This window comes from Nomia melanderi, chromosome 4 (assembly GCF_051020985.1).
Source record: "Nomia melanderi isolate GNS246 chromosome 4, iyNomMela1, whole genome shotgun sequence".
NCBI lineage: Eukaryota > Metazoa > Arthropoda > Insecta > Hymenoptera > Halictidae > Nomia > Nomia melanderi.
In genome coordinates this window covers 5,284,082-5,308,274 of record NC_135002.1, presented here as the reverse complement: position 1 = coordinate 5,308,274, position 24,193 = coordinate 5,284,082, and the positions used below count along the sequence as shown (strand labels likewise).

Here is a 24,193-nt window from a genome sequence, read left to right as displayed (position 1 = left end):
GATGTTAGCTACGGTTGCAAGGTATGCGAGGGATTCGTGTGTCGAACGTCTATAGAATTAAACAATAAACCTACTACAATATTCTTTAACAATATCAAAACCTTCAAGACGAACTTTACACAAAATGAACAAATCATACCCTCAACGAAATTTTAAACACCCGTATCGAACTTGCAACGGTTCTCTATAACAACTCCGATATTCACTCTAAAACCATGTTTACCACAAACTTCAAATATTCATAATCAAAGAACAACATGTTCTCTTCGATGAATATAAACTCATGCTTCTCCGACTCTAAAATCATCCAAAATTCCAACCCCTAAATTTCACTCGCTACATCCCTTACATCGATTTCGATCTCTCCGATTTCTTCTAAGTCCAGCCTAAAAATTGCCTCGTCGAGACAAACGAAAAATTGGGTCACATCAGAAACCACCCCTCGGCAATTAAGGGCGACCATAAACGCAGTATGCGCTCGGAATAGCGAACCCGACTCCGATGCAGATCTCGCAGTTGCCTGCGCGCTGCACCGCTCTGGCCGCGCCTATCCTTGGCGTGTCGGTTGCATAGGGGACTCCGCAGGTGACTGTCAGATGTCGCGGTGTACGTGTCGGCCGGCCGTTGCCGCCAGGGATCCCCGTTATCGGGGGAAACCAGCAGACCCAGCCGGGTTTAGGGTTCTTAGGAATCAGTCTCGCCAGACCGACAGCCCCTCGACCGTTTTAATAGAATTTCACCGGGTCGGCCTTCGTACCCGGAGACGAATCGTCGCGGATTAATCCGCCGCGTCGCTGGCAGCGGCCGCAATTATAACGCAATAAAGATAATAGCGCTAATGGAATACCGTAATGCAATACCGTCGGCCGGCTCTCCGCAAAGTGCGCATTTATGGAGCTGCGGGGGATCAAAAGAGAGGCTCCGCCCCTTTTATTCGAGGATTCCCCGCGGTTGCTTCTTCGAGTTTCGAGATTTTCGAGGACCCCTTCCTCGAGATCCCCGGATCAATCCCACCGATCGTATTGTGCGGCATTTCGGCCGCCACTCGGGAATTCCACCCTTGAAAGTTGCTCGAGGGCGGCTCTCGCGTGGACAGTCCCATGATACTTGTAATACCGATTGATAAAGGATGCCCGGTGAATTATGAATTCTTCTTAGCGATCCGTGGAAATTGGAATCGAATCGTTTCGATAATACAGTTCAATCGTATGGAATCTGATTATCTTAAAAGATACCGCGTTTACGAATGATTGCTGTATATAATGATACAATAGCCTGCTCGCGAAGAATATTCCTGTAACAGTAACCTCTAAATCCTCGCGGAGACACGAACGATAAGGAATTCCTGTTACAAACGTTATACGAGAAATAACAGTTCCATATCTCGTAAGTTTGAAGTTCAAAGAACTCAATCCTCCCACGATTAAACAAACTTTCCCACTCGTTCAGCGGTTGCGGCATCGTTCCGATTATTGCCAACCGCAGGATTCGGTCGGAATGTCCGGGCGAGGGTCCCGAAGCGGCCTCGCGCCGCTTCTTTTCCGAAAACGAGCTTTGAACTTTTAATTAAAGGCGTGTCGCCCGGACTTGGTTTACGGGCCAGGTCCCGATAATTAATTTCTCGGGCGGGAGGATCGACCGGAGCTCACGGCTAGGTACGCTAGAATCTTCTACACTCTGAACCACGTCTTCTCGTAGTCACTTCGCCGGTATTTCACGCTCGTGACACACCCACCGGTCGGTCGGTGTGTAAGTGCAGCCTAAACAATGCGTTTTCCTCCGCGATGCACCGCCTCGTTTTATACCCAGCGTTTCCCAACCTCCTCCTTCTTCTTCTTCTTCTTCTTCTTCTTCTTATGGCTTCCCGCGAAGTATGTATATTCGGTGAGGACTCTCTCCTTTCTTTCTCTGTCGCTGTTGCGTTGTAACGGAACGACCCGCGGCCAGGTCGATATCCATTAAACTTTCAACGAGATTAAAACAGTCGTTCGCGGGTTAATTTATCCGGGATTTCGGGGTGGGCGCCGGGGATTTATGGGCCCTGCGGGTCGCTCGCCGCGCGTTCATCGTGTTTGATGATAAATATTTCTCTATCAATGTCCGCTCAGGTTATTATCCGCGGTCGTTGCTCGCCAGAGATCGGTCTCCGTTTTATTCACCGACCAGACGCGGACATTCGTTTTTACGACGGCACGGATGCACCGCGATTCCGATGCGACGGTAAATTGATTTTTCCCAGGGTTCCTCGGGATCGAGGTTTTCCCGGGATTATACGTTTTAGTTAGGCTACGCGCGTGTTCTCGCGCATCCTCGGGACCGCGGAGAGGAAGTGTTTCACCGAAGTTTTATTTTTCACGTTCGAAGTGAAAGTTCCCGGTTCCGTGCCGCGCGAGGCATTATCTTCAACGGTAAAACCGATTCTCTCGTTCACCGAAGTTTTAAGGGACTAGAATCTTTGAGATTTCGATCGGAATTCAGTTTTTAGGTAGTCGAGCGTGTCGTAAAGTACGGAAGGTGTTTTAGAAAGCGTGTTCTCGATAATGATCTGCTGTTTCCGGCTTGCGTTGCCAAAATGGCGGCGCTGCGAGCATCGAGTCTTCCGCGGAAAATTTTATTACGCTCAAAATGAAGAACACAAGGAATTTTCAAGTATATTAAACGATAGAAAATCGTGTACCTTATAAATGCATCGAAATTGCAATCTATAAATACTTTATACTTACCATTTGTTAATTATCGCAATAACCAATAATTGCAATAGCTAGTAATTGAAATAACGAAACGATGAGTTTGCGAAGAATCTAATCCGTAACGCACAGTTACATTAATTTCTCTCGCCAAATTTACAACGTATTCGTGCATTTATGTCCGGAATAATGAGAAAATGAAAGTCAGCCGGTTCCAGGCGAAGCCACCGAGCATCAAAGGGTCTGGGTTAGGAGGTGTTCACGGGACACCTCGTTCATTCATATTCTTTTCGAAAGCGGCTCCGGTAGGATGATATTCGCGAGGCGTGGGTGTCGAAACACGCGGGATTGGGAAACGCTGTCGCGCCGGCTTCGGATTCCTCCCTTTCTGCGTTCCTTTTCTTGCTCGCTGCCCTCGCGTTCGCCGTTCTTCTCGCCTTCTTTTACCTTCGGTTGTCTACTCGCGGACAGAACGACAGAGACGAATGGCGCGACGAGGCACCGCGCGAACACGAGGAGAGACGACCGAGTGGAGCCACTTCTCCTCGCGAGTAGCTAGAGTATACTGTTTTCTGTTAGCCGGCGGAGTGATCTTCAATTTTCGAAACGTCCTCTCGTTTTAACAAATTGCCACTTGCGAAACGATTATCTTGATTTTCCTGTACTCTGTATAGCGGTAATATATGAAACATGAAGTGCCTTTAATATCAGTATTTGTTATTTATCATTTACTCACCACTGTTATATATTATTTAATATTAATATTATTATTATTACTACTACTCGTCATCATTACTATTATTGTTACTATTATTATCATTACTACTACTCGTTATCATTACTATTATTGTTACTATTATTATTATTGCTATTACTCGTTATAATTACTATTATTACTACTGTTTCTCGTTATCATTACTATTATTATTACTATTATTACTATTACTACTACTACTCACTATCATTACTGTTATTATTATCATTCGTACCATCATTATTACTACTATTTATTACCAGATATCATAATTTCTTATTATTTCATCAATATCTATATCAATGCTAACTCTCGCGATCAGCAAAAAATCACGACACGAAGCACCGGCAACGCGAAACTTCGCAAAACTCGACTCGCCGAAGTCAAAACGAAATCTTCCTTACCCCCAAGAGAAGGGAAAGATTCTGAAGTTCTCAAGATTAATTCCGCTCCGTTACGTTCTTCAATTTCAAAAAAAAAATAAAAAATAAAAAAAGGAGGAGAACGAAACCTCTCAGTCGACCTACTCCAAAACGAAGGCGCACTCGCGGCCGCTCCTTCCCCGGGGTGGAAGAAAATTACCTTCAAGTTATTCATAGACGGCGCAGGGGTGAAACGTTCAGGTGCGAATGAATGCGCCCATTGACATCGGGCCACTTTTACTGGAGCCAGCGGGGGGTCGCGGGGCGTTGAATGCCGCGGACCGAGTGCTTTCGGCTTCCCGGCCTGTTTCGAGATCTAGTCGAGATCGCCGCGGCGGAAACTGGACTGGCCGGGATTTTCGGTGCACGGATCGGGGATCGAGTAACCGGCGCAACCGACAGGGGTTGAAAACAGATATGATATCGTTTCTGGTTCTTGGAACGGTCGCGGGGAACCGAAACAGAGCCATTACTGTTATCAGGTGTATCAGTTTCGGTTCTAGGTCCTTGGAACCGATGCTCTGTCGGTGCCATTAGGAATTGGCAGTGACAGCTTTCCATTGGGATCTAGGTTTTCGTGGTATAGACGCTTATTGGGTTCTGTTCGATGGCCAACGTATCTTGTTTTACTTTTCAATGTGGTGTTTAGATTATAGTATAGCATTGCAAGTAGGCAATAGAAGATTTTCGAATAGAATAGACACATGCTTTAAAAAGAGCAATTGCACGTAGCGGAATTGCTCTTTGACTTTCGTTTAACACTAAATTTACGAAGCCAACTCGATGGATATTGAATTTTTTCAAGATTATTTAGCAACAGTTCCAGTCGATTTCGATTCGCGCGATACTCTTAATTGGTTTTGAATGAACACGTAGTTTTCTAAAAATAATTCAATATAATAAAGTGTAGAATCAACGTCCGTAAATCTAGTGTTAAAAATGGGACGGAACTTTTTAGCGAACGTAATGTAACTGTTAGTCTGCTTTGAAAGAAATGTGGAAGAACGAGTCATTGCGGTACAATTTCTGGGGACGTAATGAGTTCATTCGTTTATTAATTTCTCCGTAGCCTTGTATATCCCTTCTTCATTCCAATTGATGTATTATCATTTATTTTACCCTCAAGATAGCTGCCACTGCCGATTCCCAATAGAACCGACGTAGCATCGATCCCGTGGGATTGAAATCGGAATCGATACAGCTCGGAACCGATGTACCTAATAACAGTTATGACTTCATTTCGGTTCTCCATAGTTGTTTCAGTCGGAACCGAGGTGTAACAGTTTCAAACGGTTATTTTCGGAGCCCTTTCATTCCCCGTCCCGGTTCTTCTTTTTTTTTTCTCGCGTTTCGCCGGTTAAAATCGTGCGCAAAGCCCTCCAGATTGCGGGCCTCGTTTCCGCGTAACGAATTTCCTGTTTCGAGAGAGCCCCACGTTTCAACCGCCGCGCGCCGGACGGATGTTGACGCCTCGATGATCGAATACACCCGCAGAACTGTGTGTACTCGCCGTTTTCCCTTCGACGATGGCGTCGACAATGTGGACGCGGAACAGGCATCCGTTGCCTCGCCTCTCGATCTTTGATGGGCATTAACAAAGTGTGCGCACGGCGGGGAATTTTTAATTGTGTCGCGACTGTGACGATTGTTGGGACTGACGGAGAAGTTACTGCAGAAACAGACGATCCTTTGGGTTTGTGCAAGCCAATGGTTTACGTTATCGTGGATGTGGTGCGGATAATTAACGCACTCGCCTTCCAGTCGCCATTTGATTTGACCCAAGGAAATTGTAAAATTGAAGATTCAATATTAAATTTTATATAATGTACGAACATATGGAACATCGAAGTAAAATAGTTCTGTCGCTTAATTTATGCAAGGTATCATGTTAATTGCAAAAAATATCATTTCATCAGAAAATAATGAATATTTATTGAAAAAAATATTCTCGACGGCAAACGGTTAAGAGACAGTACTGTAATAATGTTGCTCTTAGGAGTATTGGGAGTATTAATGATATACTAGGTAATAATATTTTTTTAGGATTATTAGCACTACTAATAATACAGCAACGTCCATGTTAGTAATGTTAAGAACACTATTACCAGAAAATAAGGTTCTACTCTAAATCTTAAATAGCAGCTTCAACATTCCCCAATCACTGCACTTATAATACAATAGAAACGTAATATAACGATCAAGTTCCCATTCATCCAATTCACACGAAAATCCTCCTGAAACTTTCACCGAACTCCAAGAATGTTCGAAAAAACCGAAACAAACAATCCCGAAATATCAATCGCAAGATTAAAACGCTCAGATCTGAAGGCGAAAACGTCGCGATAAACGAGTTATCGAAGGCTAATCGATCAGGTACTTGTATTATCACGCAGAGGAATAAGCGCAATCTTATCCCTCTCCCCCCGAAAAGAAAGACTTTCACGTCGGCGAGCGCACCGTGACCGAGTCAGTGAGATTCGCGGTTCTGGTGTCCGTTATCCGAGCCACGGATATCGATTTGCGCTCACGAAATCGATATCGGCAGGGACCCTCCTCGCGTCCACGTTCACGCTTCGGCTCCCGTGTGGAACATTTTTTCACGTCGCATCGCCAGGCCCCGGGAAGCGGATTTGCATTGGCCGGCGCAGCTCGAGGACTCTCCTCTCCTCGCCTCGCCGCGCCGCGCAGCGCCGCGTCGCCTTAAAAAGCGCACCGGCCACGGCTTTATCAATATTCTTGTCTTCGCGCCACCCTCGAAATAGATCGATCATCTTCTTCGCTCGCACGACGGCCATGCCTGCGACGGACGTCCGGTCGGGAATTCGAAGCCGGCTCGAGACGAACGCGTTCGTCGATGACGAGTCGCCGCGTTCAATATGCGCGGTGGTCCTCGCAGCCACGTGTTTTTGGGAAACCGTGTTGTTGGTTCTTGTCTCGATGGAGCTTCAAATAGATTTTTGGTTAACATTTAGTTTGAGTCACATTTGAACTCTACTTAAATTCTTTGATTATTTCACATTGCATTTCCAAAACTTTCATTGGACTTTTAAAATTTGGGCCCTATAAACAACATTTTAGTCATTCCTTTTATTCTCATAGACCGAGAATCGCATCGTGGTACGATTCGTTATAAAAACACGTGGTACGATTAGGAAACTACCAGACAGGTGAAACTGACAGATTCAAATTCCACCGGTGGAATGCTAATAAACCATTATTGATTGCTCCGAGGAAAAGAGCGCGAGCCTAAGAAGATGAATCATATTTCCTCCGAACGCATTAAAACATCCCGAGGAAGATTTACTGGAGCACGATTCAATCAGAGTCCATCAATTTTTGTAGAAGTCATTCCGGCACGCGTTATCCTATAAATCGTCAAGGATACAAGTTCGATCCATTAACATCGGGCTACGCGGCGGCTAATTGATTCAGTGCAACGACCGTTGAATCGATTCGTCGCAGAGGTTCTCCGAACCGATCGTCGGAGGCGTGGGGGAGATCGGCGAAAAATCGGATGCGCGAGTTGCATCGGATTAGAAAGAACTACAGTGAACGCGGCGTGCGTAGGTCCGGTTCTCCACGCAATATAGCGTTTCACGGAGGTTCTCCGCGGCGACACAGCTGTGGAATACCGATTGCTCACTTTCCCATGGCGTTTCCTGTTCCGACCACGTATCCCGCTTTCAAAAATAAACGAGAAAAACGAAGAGAAGCGCGCTCGCGCGCCCGCGCGCGGAAGGCGAGAAGAATGAAAAGGAAAAGGACCGGGCTGGAGTCGCGGGGCGGGGAAGAAAGGGGAGAAACGGAGGAAAAGAGAAAAATGACAAAAAGCCGGGGACGCGACGCGAGGGGGAGGGGAAGAGCGTATAACGAGGATGACGGCATTGGCGTCGTCGGATCGACGCCGCACGCCCGCCTCGCCTATTGTTCAACCGGTCGCATTATGCGCGTCATTCGACGCCTTTTATTCGGCCCCGTGTTCACCGCGATGAGAATCTGCTCGCGATGTTCGCGATCGGGAGGCGTTCGATCGTAATCGACGCCGCGTGTCGCGATTAACCGGGTCATTCTTCTTTTCATACGCGATCGCTGACATTTCTGCGTTGTATTCGAGTTTCTGTGAGCTCGCGATTGAATTTCGTTCTTCGTTTCGTCGATTTGATTGATTGGATTCGATTGGAGGCTGTTGTTCCGGTGTTTTTGTATTTTCGATGATGTCGTTAGGCCGGTATTTGCGAGTTTTCGTTACGTTAGGAGATTAACTGTGGGTGCAGCTTGCGTGGGAGACGAAGACAATGGAAAATGTTTGAATACATTGTATTTGTATTATCAAGGTTGGATGGCAGTTTTCTGAGATTATTGTTATTGGGTTTTCTGGGTTTAATTACTGTATTGTAAATACTGTACTGTGCTGTACTATGTTACTATATTATATACACTATACTGTACTATACTATATTCCTATATAGTACACACTATATTTCATTATACTATATTACCATATATAGTACAGACTATATTTCACTATACTAGACTATACTATTTACACTGAACGAAAATTCGTACACAATAATACACTAACCATTTCTATTATATTTTTGGGTTCTCTGGTTTTAATTACTGTATTGTACACACTGTACTGTGCTATACTATATTACTATATTATACACACTATACTGTGATATACTATATTACTATATTATATACACTATGCTGTGCTATACTATATTACCATATATAGTACATGTTATATTTCACTATACTACACTACACTATTTACACTGAACGAAAATTCGTACACAATGATACACTATCTATTCCTTCCAAATTACTAAAGCATGTTCCATCGAGTTTCGCAGAACAATGCAGCACCTGCGGAAATGGTTCGACTCCATTTCACCGACCGAGATTCAAATGACAATAGAAAAATGCATTCATATCCATTTCACATAACAATACGCAACACCGTTCGACAATATATAATTTCCCCAGCGACTACCCCGAAGATCAGAGGGCTGCCACAAAGAAACCGATATGTTCGAAATACAAAACGAAGGAGCTCCCAGGGGCGCGTGTTACACCCGGCATTATATTTTCCGAGTAATCGAACGATCGAGTCGGCCGACGAGCAACGTTCTTTCGTTCCGCGGACGCGCGAGCATTATTTACGTAACGGTGATAACAACGCGCGTTATCGCGCGCGCGTCTGGAAAATAAAAAGGAACGCTGCGGTTGACTCACGGGCTGCAGTCGCGAGGCACGGACATTTAAAAGCGCGGAACGAACCGATTTATACGCCATTGACACCGTTATGCGGCGGGAATAACATTCAAAACGAATAACTACGTTCTTGGCGTTCGTCACGCTGGTCACGCGCGATCCATCTGCCTTCTGATCCCCTTGGTCGGTTTTCTTTTTGCGAGAGGAATGTTTTCATTAGCCGACTTCGATTGTAATGCGATCATATAAATAATCACTTGTTTCGTCCGTTTGTTTGTTTAAGAGACACACGGGTGAGAATCTTTTTACAGAAACGTAAAATACAGGCAAGTGTGTAATAGTTCGATGAGAAATCGTAGATAAAAGGAGAATAGTTTCTAAAATAGTTTCCAACGACTGTACGAATAACATAAATTTTCCGCTGCATTAACGAAATATCCGAGGAGAAATGAGATACGTGAAATACACTGATCGCGGTGTACATAAATTGTGGGCACGATTGAGAATGTTCACCCTCATTAGATCTTATTTTTACCTGTTACTTCAGTTACCAGTAGTAACTTTAATTAAATTATCACGAATGCAGGAGCTGAGAATGTTGACGTCGACCGGTTTAAATTAGGATCAACGAATAATTAAAATCGCTTCTGCTTCCGAATATAACTTTCTACTCTGCGATCAATTAAAGTTGCTTGAATAATTAAGAGCATCCGTGCAAATAATTAAACTCACATACTTTCAGTGTCTGCTGCGAATGCGAGACCAAGGTTATCGAGATAGTATTGGTACAGAAATTGTAGATAAAGCTTCCCAGGAATTCTAGCACTTCGATATCGAAGATAACACACAAAACTAAAATTACTTAGCGATAATTCAGTTCGATGTTTTCTCCAATCATCGTGAGAGTGGGTAAATCCAACATCTAGTTACCTGCGTGCTATTGTTACAATTGAACATAGGGCTAGCTCAATGCTAATGAACTTTCGTCTATATCTCGAGAACAAAATAAGATACAGTCTTGCTCGAGAATTCAAATTACAGCTACATCTTTCCTCTATAAACACACCAAATTTCAATAACTTACCTTAACGCAGTCACTAACGGTATCATTTAGATCAAATTCCAACCCGAACGCGACGTCAACGATACCCAAAATTGAAACAGATCATTTCACGCTACACTCCACATGTGGCTCTTTACATTTCTAATTTCTCTCCCCCATCAAAGAAGACACTCACACATACTCATATCAAATCTAACAGCGAAGTTAATCCAGCAGTGAATCTCCGTATCGAAAGTAGATCACCAAAATCTCCCCATTACACGATAGAGAAACTCGTCTTACGTTAACAAAAATGTGTCTAACATAATCAAGTAAGCCGCCACGTAGAAATCTAAATATAGAGCTTGTAGCCAACGAATCCTACTTTCGTATCCTCCTTGTCTCATTTCGATAGCTACATCGGTTCTCGAGGTACACACGAAAGTTCATTAGCTTTCGACCGAGGCCCGTAATGATCGGAGCTGACCAATCGGAGCCCTCTCTCGAGCCCGTTCTCGGGAACTCGAAATTATCGCGAAATTCGAGGCGGTATCGGTAAACGCGGAATATCCACGGCACGGCTGGAACGCAGCGGTCGGTCCGCCTCCCCGCGTGTGTTTTGATGCGCACGCGAGGCCGATACGTGCGAGTACTCGTGCTACTCGAGAGTGCACGGGGAGTCGAGTGCCTCGTTCAGCGGAGCTCTCGCGGCCTCCAGGAAAGTGGTTCGAACCGTTAAAGCGGCGCTTTCCATCCTACGGGACGACAGGCTTTGAAACTCCGAAATCGAGTGGTTTCGCGGCCGCGGGTTTCCTTCCTGAAAGTTAACCCCTTGCTTTGTGATTTCTTCAATAATTGCGTCGGCTGGAATTACTCGATCGTTAATGGTTCACTAGGAACACGGAGGAATTCGATGTTTATCTATATGTACGTTTATTTTCAAGAATAATAATTGACAACAGAAGAGTCATATTTAATTTGAACTTACAGGAATTCATTGATATTCAAATTCGTTCACTTCCGTTTGAAATTGAAATTCGTTTGAAGAGGCAGCGCTCGACGAGGTCAGCTCAATCTCTCTTGTCTCCCTTTGCTCCGGTTTTCTCTTTGTTCTCTTGTTCCAGAAATTCGTGTTAATAGATGTTCTTTTTCGATCTTCTTAGCATCGTTACATCCGTTTTTTCTCAATTTGAGAATAGCAGAAGGAAGTTGATACTACTCCATATTGTTGTTCAATCGCATCTAGAACGCATAGTAATTTCGATGACGGTAGCGATCGACGGTAATCCATCAATCCTCGCAAACGTCTCCGAAGTGAGAACTGGCCACAGTGTCCACGATCTATTAAAAATCGCTCGAAGCGAGTCGAGCGTCTGTCGCAGCAGGGTCAGCTACAAAGTCCCAAAAATCTCCGGCCCTCCGAGGGTGAATCTTCACGGTCCGTATCTCCATAACCGGTACTCTCGGAGAACGTCGAAATTTCGGCGCGATCCGGCCGGCCGGACTTCCGAAGTTCCCTCGTTCGAGTGATCGAAGCGCACGCGATGTGTTGATCGGTCGGTGACTGGGCATTCCTCGAGTTCCGTGCACGCGAATCGTTAATTACCGCGGCTCTGGGTTCGCCGTGGATCGTGAGAGGCGGCGACCGGCGCGGCGATAAGTGGATCAACGGAAGGAGCCGGGGACCGATCGTGGGACAGGATCGAATAATGAAGCGTGGACGTTGACAGGCAGCGGCGGTCGTTAATCAAACCGATTAATCGAACAGTATCGCGGCACATCTTGGCCGAGCAGATTCCGTCGGCCGGGAAACGCAACTTAGAAGGGCACCGCGTAAAGGATAGCGCAGACTGAGAAACAATCTCAGCGCTGAGACGACGCAAGCCGTGCGCGTGTCTTTGAGAACATTCAGTTTTACCTTAATTACCGTAGACCTCGATATTGTCTTCGCTAAATACGTAACGTGTAGAGAGTGAATCAATTATAAAATATTTCCCATGAAAATCGACGCGGAAACATTGATACGCTACTGCTTGTGGATAAATGTTGGGTTAGTAGGTTGTTTTCCATTGAAAATAAACAATATCTCTAGAGGAATGCTGAACGTTGTTTGATTAGTTTCCCAAGTTCACTTTCTGTGGAGTATGTAATTATTCAACGGTTTATTAAATTTCTTTCAGTTCTGTTCTGAACAATTTCTAACAGTTTAATTTACTTCTTGAATTTAGAGGTATACACCATAGACGACGATACGTTGACACTAAAACTACCAGATGCCTCAAATCGACTCATTTTATGTTTAGATTGCAAGTGTTTAAATTATGACAAGGCTTTCGCGAAGAATTGTGAGATTTTGTTTGTATAGATGCAACGAGAAGGGACCCATTCTAATTTTGTATTCTAATTTTGATAAGAACTTTGAGATAAGTCGTTCCAATTAGTAGTTTTAACGTTTATCGGAGAGGTAATTAGCGACGCTGCTTTGATACGGGCGCGTGGCATACAATAAACTCTACAAAGTGTCAATCTGGACTAGCCTTAACACTTTCCAATCGTCGCCGGCCATAATGAGCCGCGCACCTGAGAAATGGAGCATTTTATCGGCGTTTCCCGCCCGTGCCTCGAGAAGCGCGCACTCGAGCGGCCGTGCTCTCTATTCCTTTCCTTGGATCGCCGATCGTCCGCTCAAGGTTGAAACGGTTTATCGATTGAAAAAGAAGCGAGTCCGTTTCCGTGGAAAGCTGATTGGTGTTCTATTAACGTGCCGTCGCGCGTTAGTCGTATTAATAAGCGACTGCTCGCCGATTATTCATGCTGGAAACAATTATGAGAGCATCGTTTATTCTCTTCAAGAACAATTACGATCGGAGGATTTAGTTAATTAATTTTGTATTTTCAAGTTTACGGCTGTATTATGTGGATGCGAAATGTCCGTGGAATATATAGAGCAGTGGACGAACCTCGGAAAATAGAACTTGAGGAGTACTTCCATTTTCACTTGAATCGTGCAATTTTTATTACCGCGGGTGTATCGCATTGCTCCTTATTCAATCTCACGTTAACTAGCTTCTATTCCAACCGATCGTACTTTCGTTGTGACTTTCCTCTGGAAATTGAATTTCCGTTAGCCATATTGGAAACTCGTTCGATGCAGGTCGCTTTTTTTGAAACGAGCATCATCCGAGTGAACGTTACTTATAAATAAATATCCGATATTAGACTGTCTAACGCATGCAACTTTCTGAATGGAACATCCATTTTGAATTCGTAGATTCCTATTAAAAATTGCTAATTCCAAACGATCCCCACTTCCCATTACAAAAATCCTCATTCTAAATAACTCCTGATCCCCGTTAAAAATTCCTCGTTGCAACTAATCCGTTAATTCCCACGAAAAATCCCTCATTCTAAATACTCCCTAATTCCCATGGAAAACTCCTCGTGCCAAATAATCCGTAATTCCCATGAAAAACTCCGACTCCCATTAAAGCGGAGGATAAAGAATAATAAGCCTTAAATTTCGAGGCAAACGAATTCGAACAATGGAGCATCGCGAGCGAGACTCGCGTCGGGATTAGCGGAAAGAAAAGGGCGCCATCGACTCGAACGCCGATTGGAGGCCCAACGGTTTCAATCCCGTCCACTGAATCGTTCGATCAACCCCCTCGGAGGAAATCTTACCGTTCAGAAGTGGGTCGAGCGGTTTGCTCGGCCCTCCTTTTCCCCATTCGTCCGTTTTGAATCCTAATCGACGCCCGATACCGATCGCGTGAGAGCCACTGACCCATTGTCAAGGCTCGAACAGCCATGCTAATTGAAAGTTCATTACAACCGTCGCTCCCGTGCACCGTGCTCGACCCGGGAGCAATAAAAAATCGGCGATATTAGCCGGCGATCGCTTTCCCTCGTCCGATCGTCGCCTTTTCGCCCAGGTAGAAGCCGATTTTCCCCGACCCGGCCGAAGGGCGGCGGTCACTTTTTCTGGAACAAAAGGATCGAGGCAGTCATCGGATTACAAATCGTCGACAAGTGTTATAATCGGAATGCGGCTTGCCTTTTCTCGGAGGCAAAGAGAAATCAGGGGAGCATTTCCCTTGTAAGGATAATTGAACCGCGAAAGAAGCTCGTTTGCTTTATTTGGGGATTCGATTGAGCTCGTTTGTGACGTGTTGTCGTTGGGTATGTTGTTTTTAGAATGTAGGGAATGCATTAATATTCCGTGCTAGTGATATTGACTTCTCATTAGCATTTACTAAAGCTACGATCGAGTGTAGAGTTTCAGATATTCACCGCATCGCAGATGTGTATTTTATCACTCGATCGAAGGACGACGCTTCGAATAACATTGTGATATTTCTGTTATCTCAAATTACTCATTGACGTATCGAACACTGTAACTACGCGAAATTCACATTTCACTTGTCTTATTCGAAGGCTTCGATTTTCGTGCCTGTCCATCGAGGATGTTAGTCTGTTATTGTCATAAATTGAATGATGTTTCTGATAGTTCAAACAGAAGGTAATCACAGTAGACTTTCCCGCTCGAAGACGATCGAGTCGCGAGAGGAACGTGCGGCGACTGCGGTCTCGCCCGGAGGATCGTAAAAGAATTCGGCGTCGACGACGGTGTCGTCGTATAAGTTTTCAAGCAGTTCGGTCACGCGACGATTCGAATCGCTCAAAAATTCTTGAAAGGCCGTGCACCGCCATCTCGAAAATTCTTGGTCTCAAAGGACTCTCGGTCGTTCCGAGGGTCTCGAGGGCCTTGAAACGTTCGGACTCCTTGAACACGAGACGCCGTCGAACCTTCCAAGGTGAAATTGTCTCACGTACAAGTTTTGGCAATTGCATAATTTTCGCTATTGCCATGATCGATCGCCGCCTTCGTGATTCGCGACGGTATTCTATGTTCGCTTCGCGTTTCGAATCGTGCGCCTTTTAATTCGTTCGACTCAATCTTAAATATCACACTCGTCAACATCATTCTACCATTATTAAAAATATTCTACATTGAAACATATCAACAATGAAAATCGTTGCTTGCTGATTGCTCTCAAAAATGGCAACAACAGAGTTACCCAAAGTCCTATCGCATTGTACGACCCATTACAAACGTCCTCGTCTTCGTATGATTAATTTCACGGAAAAAGGGAATTGAGTTCCAGACTCTAATGCGAAAGCGACGAATAGAAATTGCCCTCTCGAAGTTAATTCCGCGCAAGAAACTTCGACGTCGCCCTTAAATCAAATCGAAGTTTGTATTCTCCGTGCCTCGCGCGTTCGCAGTCCCACGTTTTCGCGTTGGCGAAGCGCCGATTTCCAACCGGGCCAGTCAAAACTGCGCCAGCGAAACGGGTTAAATGGCGCGGAGTTCCAAGAACGATATTCACCGCGAAACTTTCGTCGTATATATTCGTGGTGATTCAAAGCGTCCGCCGTCGAGCCCATTACTAGCCACGGTGGCCGTTTCAATGGAATCGTTACGGGAAAAGCCGACCGGGGCTTACCTGCGACTGTTTACCTGTACCCGACGCCATTGTGATCCGCTTCCCTCGTCCCCGGAGTCTCGGGACGTCGCCCGTTGGCCCCAGTCAACGCTTTAACCAGTTAACCATGGAATTTAGCTTGAAAAATCTGTCGTCAAATTAACCAATAACGAGTGCACGTCGACCGCAGAGTAAATGCGTGTAATATACAGTCGGTTACAAAAATATTGCACCAGTATAATTTCGACTACGAAGCATTGTATTTGGAATAAATAAACAAAAGAAGTAATATAAAAATTACTTGTAGTTACTTTAATATAAAGGGAAACGTTTAAAATGTCAAATTTTACGTCACAAAGATATCGGGACATTTCATCTCACTGTTGATTATAAAACAATATCTTTGATATAAGTTTTTAATATTCTGCTGGATATCCTTTATCTTTAATAACATGTCTCAGTCGATTTGGCGTATTGTAAATTATTTTTTGTAAACATTTTCTACGAATTTTGTGCCATTTTTCGATTATTCCGAATTAATCTTTCTGTGTTCATAATTGTCATCTTACGAATCAAACGGTAATGAATTATAAAAGAAAATCTGTGCGGGATTGCGAAACGTTTACAAATTCAAAGTTCAAGTATCATTAAAGAAAACAAAACAGATTCTCTCCGTTACGTCTGTTGCTGTGTCGCTGTGTGCACCTTCACGCACAGGTTCCACGTTTTCCGTAGATCCTCTTCTCGAACGCGCCTTTCAACGTCAATTTGTATTTTTCCCCGAGACGCGCCTGTCTTATTATCCCCTTATTTTATTTTCTAACGCGTCGTTCGGCGTGTCAAGTGTGGAACAGGCTTTAGGCTTAGTCGTAGTCCGGGTTAGGTTTTGACCTCCAGGTAGGGTGGATCCACCGGCTGTACACCTGCGTTTCCTGCCGACCGAGTCGCAGGGGCGCGCACCTGACGCCCGGAAGCCCGTCGGCCCTAGACCGAATTGGGGTTCGCTCTTGTTCGTTCGACGAAAGTGAAACGGGACTTTCCCAACGTGAGCTAATAATGAGAGGGCCAGACAGAAAAATCTGTTTTTTTAATGAAACCCCATGCATGTCGTAGTACATATCTAGAAATAACAATCCCTCATGGTTTTTTCGACAATGGTCCTTCATTTTCGAAATGAGTTTTGAGTTTGCATATTGCAAGACGATTAGAAGACTACAACAACGTGTTGTTCCGAATCTCTATGCTTGGAATTCTTTTTTTCTTCGTTTTTCTTTGTTTTCCTTTGAATAATTATCTCTAAAGAACTGGCGTTTCGTTACTGTAATATTAGTTATCGTTTCCTTATAGTAACGTATCAGTTTAACACTAGAATTACGGTATCAGTAAAAATGACTGGTTTCAGTTTTTCTGTTTCGCAGTTATTGATATCTTAGAAGCATTCAATAATTGAAACGATCTTGAAAATAAATAGTTTCATTTGAATACTATAATGAATGTCTAAAAAAACTGACAATCTATTGTTACAATTTGTATACGGATTACATTTCAATCGTATCGAATGCTCGGTAGTTCTAGTGTTAAAACTCACTTGTTTGATTTTGAACGTAATTTGTTTTAAGATGAAAAGAGAGTTAATTTGGTTTTATAGAGGTAACGTGTTTCAAAATTTTTTGTTGTTCCTTGGAAAACACAGCGGACGATAATTCGACCACCGAAAACACGATTTCATCGTGACCTATACCGTTCCGCCATTATTCAGCGAATAAACCTGTTCCCCCGTAAGAACAATAACCGGAAACTGAGTAATCGGGGCCTGCGTAACATTTTCTGGGACACCCCGTTTTTCTCACGTGGGCTCCGTATCGCCGATTGAAGATCAGCCGGCGGGTTCGTCATCGTAAACACTTACTGTTCCGAAAACACGGGGGAATTTCATTAGATTCTGGGTCACGCGACAGCTGAAACTTCGCTCGGACACGTTCGTTGACGTCGTTGCCCGCGACGCACATCGAAATCCCGTAAGTTCACTCGGCAACAAAAACAAACCGAAAAGTTACAACTTTCTATTTACATTTCCTGCTAAATATAACTGCCTATCTTAAGTTTAACATCTAAACGTAGAAAAAGAATGATCAGAGGAAACGTGGACATGGAATGTGCCTAGAATCGCTCTCTTCTTGCGTTTAGATCTTAAACTTACGATAAGCAGCTCAGTCTAGCAGAAAATCTACATAGAAAATTATACCTTCTCAGTTTCTCTGTTCCTGAGAAAACTTCTAGCATCCTCAACTACGATAACTGATAACAAAACAACATTTCGAAGATTAAAAATCAAATTGCCACTGAGAGTAGCCATTGAAGAGCAAAAGGTTATAAAGTCTTCGTCCGCAAAGGGTCAACGCGTTGAATGTCATACGATTTTAACGTGCAGAATATGCGAAATAAAGAAAATACAATATTAAATAATTTAATTGAATTCCATTGTTATTATTTTGCTGAATGTCAATAAGTAGCGTTGTTATACAGTAATGTTTTCAAATATTCATCGTTTCATTCAGGAAATTAAATTTCCGCTTCGAATTTCTTTTGCGTTTACCTCGATAATTCTGTATTAATGTCCGATTTAAAATGCATTTTGAAAAACAATTCGCAGAGAACAGTGTAAACAATCCTTTTCACCGATAATATCGAAGATAACACAATAATGCGATGTATTTGAAAAATATCTCGACAAAGGAGCACACCGGTGAATAAAACCGGTGTCGAGTGACATTCGACGTAGAAGCGCCAAAGGGTTAATGCGTCGTCCGAGTAGCGTCCCCGTTCGGAGATTCCCCATTTCCGTCGCGCGCCTCATCGGAGAAGGTCGCGCGGTCCGCCATGATGGTTCCCATTATTGGCCGGGTGACTCATCGTCGATGGGGTTGCGTCTATCGCGTGCACGACCGATCGGCCACGCTGTTTGCCCTGTCAGGTGTGCACGCACACCGTGTGTTCCCTGCAAACACAGAATTCGATCGGCCACGTGCGTGCTCCGAAGGCGCCGGCCGATCGACGGGGGAACGATCCGCCTTATCGCCGGCAGACCAGTCGAGAAACCCGTTCGTTCGGGCCCGATCTTTTTATCTTTCATTAAAAACACGCGGCTCGGCCGCGCACCCCCTCCAACGAGATCACCGGATCAAGGTGTTTACCAGATACCGGCGGGATTTCGCTCGAAATTTTACGGTTAACCGGTTCGTTCGGCCGTCGATTAATTAGTTAACGATCGTTTAATACGAATTTCATTCGAATCTGTCCCGTTATCTCCTGATTGGCCTCCCGGCCGAGGGAAAAGCGATCGCGATCGGTTGGACTGCGGATTCTTACGCGTTCACGGTGCGCTTTCGAGCGAACTCGAAATAGTCCTCGTAGAATTAGTACGGTTACCTAGCCAATAACAAACTAAATCAGACGATTCACTTAAAGCGAAGCTCATACCAACTCTCTACAAGATCAACACCCGAAACAAAGATCAGCAAAACGACATGGACAGATACCAACGCACTTTCCATCCCAAACCTTCCAACTGTCACCCGTCCGAAAACCAGTTCTCGAACTATCAATTCTCAATGGTGTCACAGCGATTTTATCCTGAAATCAGCGATGAAAAGTGGAGCATTCCCTCGCATTCTCCTCTCATCCCAGCGAACTGAGAACCACTATCGTCCCGAGCGTACCGTAGTCGATCGCGTAGACACGACCGCGGCACGTCAAGCGGATTCGCCGACAGTCGAAACGGAGGACAGGAAAAAAGGCATCAGAGGAAGACAGAACGGAGCGTGTCGACGCGTTCCGGAGCTGATCCGTCTCGTCGGATCGCGGAAATCGATTCCGCTCGTCGCCGCGAGACGATTTCTGGAGTGGCTCCGGCGGACACGTAGACAACGCGACGGTGTACACGTAGACGCGGCCCGCTTTGGGGAAAAGATAGGCGAGGCGTATGCACACAGAGGAGGAACGAGACGCGGGAGATAAGCTTTCGATATCAGGTGCCGAGACCGATAAACGACATTCCAGGCGCACCAGTTCATACGGTGCGCGCGTCGTGTCAACAATTTTCGTCCCCCGTGTCCGTCCCCGTGTTTTTATTTCCGCGGTTCGTTCGTCCGCGTCCCCTGATCCTCTTATCGCGGGTGTCGTGCTTTACCGTCTCGCCTGCGCGCCTGAACCGGCATGTTTTTCTGATCGAGCATGATCGACGCGGACTGGACACGCTGCCAACCGTGCAGGGCCTGCTGGCTCTGCGTCCTGGGGAGGATCAGGTTGTCCGTTCTCTTTTGCAGGTAAAGATTAACACTAATGCTACTGGACGGGTCGAATCGCCTATCCCTGATCTCCTTATTTTATAATTATTAACCCTTGCACTCGGAAGTTTCGCACTAGAAATATTTAACATTTTTTGACCAGACGAAGACGATATTCTTTGAAGATAACTCGAAGGGAATTAGGAGTATATTGAGGGACAAAGATATTTATTCTAATGTTTCATGTATCGAGGCATTATACAAAGTTTAACATCAAGTATCATGTTTTATAACTTTACTATCTCTCACTCACCAATTGATTTCATACAGTATAACTATAAAATTGGATAGTTAATATGAAACTTCATACAATGCATCAATTTGAGAAATATTCAAACAAAATAGCTTTGCCCCTCGATGTAAGTGTGATTTCTCGTCGAGTTAGTTTCACAAAATATGCTCTCTATCGCATCGGAAAACGTTAAAATATTTCTAATGAAAAACTTCCGAGTGCAAAGGGTTAACCCTGATCGTACCACGTGTTTCTATAACGAATCATGCCACGACGTGACGTGGATGATTAAAATGTTTTTGTTTATAGGGCTCAAACTTTAAAAGCTTAAGGAAACTTTTGGAAATGCAATATGAAATAATCAAGAAATTTAAAAAGATCAAATGTGACTCAAAGTCAGTGGTCTGATTAGAGTTAACAAGATAACAGACGTTTCCCTGAGAAATTATTAAAGAAATTGATTCAGCGATACGCAAACTGAATTGTAAATCAATCTCGATAAATGCACTCTTGAAGTTTCTATAGAGGAATTTCGGAAAGAGAATTTAACTGCTCGGTAGATTTAGCGTTGATAGCGTGATTTTGATATTTTACGCGTCGATGTATTATGTGAAGCTTAATCTCCCCATTTTTCATTAATTCGAATTGATTATCGATTTAAAATATATTACACAACAATATGATATGTGAGTTTTTCTATGTATAGTGATATAGGTTGACCTCAGTGAAAATTGCCATCCGCAAAATTCAGTTTTCTAAAAATTAGCTGGTACGCAATGTGTTAACTTTTTGAACTCTATAAGCTCTAATATTGTACCAATTATGATATTAAATATTTTAATGAATCTTAAAGAAACTACCCTAAAATTATTCGATTTTCCACACTAAATTTTGTACTAAGAAGGAAAACAAAAGATCGAAGAAATGTTATAGCATTTCTCATTTAATGCCATTAAAGACACTTAGCTATGCAACTTCGCTAATTACCACAGCATTGAAAAAAATATAAAATTTAATTCGAATTGATTATCTATTTAAAATATATTACACAACGATATGGTATCTGAGTTTTTCGCAAAATTCAGTTTTCTGAAAATTATCCGGTACACAATGTGTTAACCGCATCGGCTCTCGGTCGACTCGTATTCTTCTACCTATTCCCGGGATGAATCTTCTCGTAGGTATGCACGAGTCATGAATCATAAGATTTCAGCGATTCGCGGCTTGTTTTCGCCGCATCGCGGGGGGACAGGTTCCGAATCGCGGAAGCAAAAGGTCCGGCTGGAAGTCTTTCGTATTGCGTCATTTGCCTTGGGTTCCACGAGCGTCCGGGATTCGCCGTAAACAAGGAACCCCGGGCTCCTTTCTCCGTCTCCTTTCATCCCGCGCGATCTCACGCTCGACCGGAGGGCAAATTCGCTCGGGAAAAGCGACCAGGTCCTCTTTTTTCCCTTTCTTCCCTTCCTGCCCCCGGCGGAACACGAAATCCTCGCGCGGAGATTCTATTTGCCGACCTTTCTGCTTGCCGGTCGACCCGAGCGATGCTCATCCGACCCGAGCCAACAGAAATGAAATGTCCTGCAGCTGGTCGATTGATTTTGCCCGAAGTTATTAACGTTTCCATGGTGCTACTATTTTTGTGCGCACGCGGACAGGAGGGACGCGCTAAGGGATGATGCTGATAAATTCGGACTCGTGGATTTTCAATGTTTCACATATTTTACATATACTGTTCGAGTATAAACATTTGAAATGTTTCTAATATTCTAGATGTCCTGTTTGAATACACAAACTCGAAGTGTTTCAAATATTTTAAATATGCGGTTACAATATAGAAATTTGAAATTTTTCTAATATTCTAGATGTCCTGTCCGAATATAAAAATTTGAAATATTTCTAATATTCTAGATGTTTTGTTTGAATACGCAAATTCGAAGTGTTTCAAATATTTTAAATATGCTGTTACACTATAAAAATTTGAAAAATTTCTAATATTCTAGATGTTTTGTTTGAATATATAAATTTGAAGTGTTTCAAATATTTTAAATATGCTGTTACACTACAAAAATTTGAAAAATTTCTAATATTCCAGATGCCCTGTACGAACCTAAAAATTTGGAATATTTCAAATAATTTAAATATCCCGTTTCAACATATAGATTTAAAATATCTCTAAAACTAAAGCTCTCAAACCGAAAATTTCCCAAAACCGATCAGAAACCTTCAATTAAATCTCAAATAACCCAAGCTTGACAACTCAAGATTTAACCAAACTCTACCTTCGATTTCTAAAATGATTCTTTTCCGCTCACTCGCGTCATTTCCTCTCTACACTCAATTCTCCGCGTGGACAAAGTTCCATACGTTCCTCCATTAACAGAAACCTCTAAAACGCGAAGTTGTCTCGACGTCTCGTCTGCCAGGACTCATTCGTTTCCGATATCAATCCAACTTCTTTTTTCAATCCACCACAAAAGAGTTTTTCGCCGGAGAAAACCGGTCCGAAGCATCGGCGCGATAGTCCGAGCGGAAGCCGCGTCAATCGAGGCGAAATGGAGGCAGCGGAAGAGGAAGGAATTAAGGTTCTCGCGGAACGCGGCTGCTTTGAGTCTCTAATATCACGACCTACTGTCCTACTCGCGAACGAACGAGAATCGAGTGCTCCGGTTCGACGTTTCTCCTCACCTGTCGGCCGAGCGGCGCAGCCAGGACGTGTCGCGATTTCAGCTCGACTTGCCCGCCGAACGGATCCTCCGCGTGGCGGAAAATTGAAATATGCCCGTGGTCCCGCTTGACCCGGCCACTCTAAACGCTGTACACTTGTCCCCCGTTGCCGGCAGCCATTCACCCACCGTGCTCGAAAAGATTTCGACCTAGTAATGAAATGTTTAAGTCGCTCTTCCGGCCGGCATACAAAGGCAAATGGACGTGGACGGGGTGCTTACGAATCCGTGAAACCGAATGAAACTGAAGCTCTGACGTCGGCCATTTATTGCCTTCACTTTATTTTCGAACTTATGAGTTTCGTCTTTAACACGTCGGATTCTGTGGGGTCACCGGTGACCTCAACCAAGTCGAATTATTCATTCGATTAAACTATGGTTATTTGAAAAATTTTCTGTATTATAAATGATGCTAGCTAATGCAGTAACATTCAAGATAAACCTGTAATAATAATGTAATTCAATTATGTAAGTTGATGCTACATTATTATTTTGCATACTTCTCTCGGCTAAATCGGCACTCAACGTGTTAATTGACGAGGATGTTGAAAACTAGATTTCGAAGAGTAGATTGGAGCTTTGCAGGATTCCTCTAAAGTTTGGTTATTTGGGAGAGGATAAGTGATGAGTCTGTTAATAGTCTGGTTACTCGAATAACAGAGATTTGTTCGTTATTAGAGTATTGTACGACGACGTGCAATGGTACGAGATTTTCATTCGAAAATAGCAATCACGATGTAACTACACATCGGAAGATCGCACTTAGAAATCGCCCGGAGTTTCAAAAAAGCCGCAACTTTCTTCCCGTATAAGTCCGTGCAGAAAATATCGTGCAGTTTCGTTGACACACTTTTCCCCGGCTTCGTGCGCGGAAATAGTGCAATTCGTGTCTTAATTAATTGAAGGAGCGTTGCGCAGAACATTTTCTTGCGGGCATTCTCGCGGCCGTATGTTCCTTCGAGATCGAGGAATTATCGCGGCGTTCGGATGCGCTCGCGGTCGAGCCGACGGGTTTTAATTGCGCAGCTCGATTATGCAACCTTCGCGACGATCTTTCGCGCATCGTTTACGTAATCCGCTCGTTATTGAACGGGCCGGCTGATTTTCGCCGCGTTCTTCCCGACGTGTCCCACGTGTTCCGCGAGTTTTCGACGCGGAATCCTCGACCGGCGAATTTCTATCCGCCCCTTTCCCCTCCCGTGAACGGCGCGGCGCGTGAATTCGACCGCGACATTACGAAACGTCGCGCAACAATGGCGAGCGGCGGGGACGGGCAGAAGA

General features: G+C 44.0%; 1 protein-coding gene across 2 annotated transcripts in view; it reads left to right on the top strand.

Annotated features, from left to right (window-relative positions):
• The window catches only part of LOC116435093 (uncharacterized), a 103,935-nt gene that overhangs the window by 35,687 nt on the left and 44,055 nt on the right, over positions 1 to 24,193 (top strand). Inside the window, exon 1 of one of the 2 annotated variants that reach the window (XM_076366524.1) lies at positions 19,634 to 19,936. The exons of the other annotated variant lie outside the window; for it this stretch is intronic. Coding sequence (XP_076222639.1) covers positions 19,845 to 19,936 — 92 coding nt within the window. The 5' untranslated portion in view covers positions 19,634 to 19,844. Of the gene's footprint in view, positions 1 to 19,633; positions 19,937 to 24,193 lie in introns of those variants that run through there. 2 annotated transcript variants of the gene reach the window in all.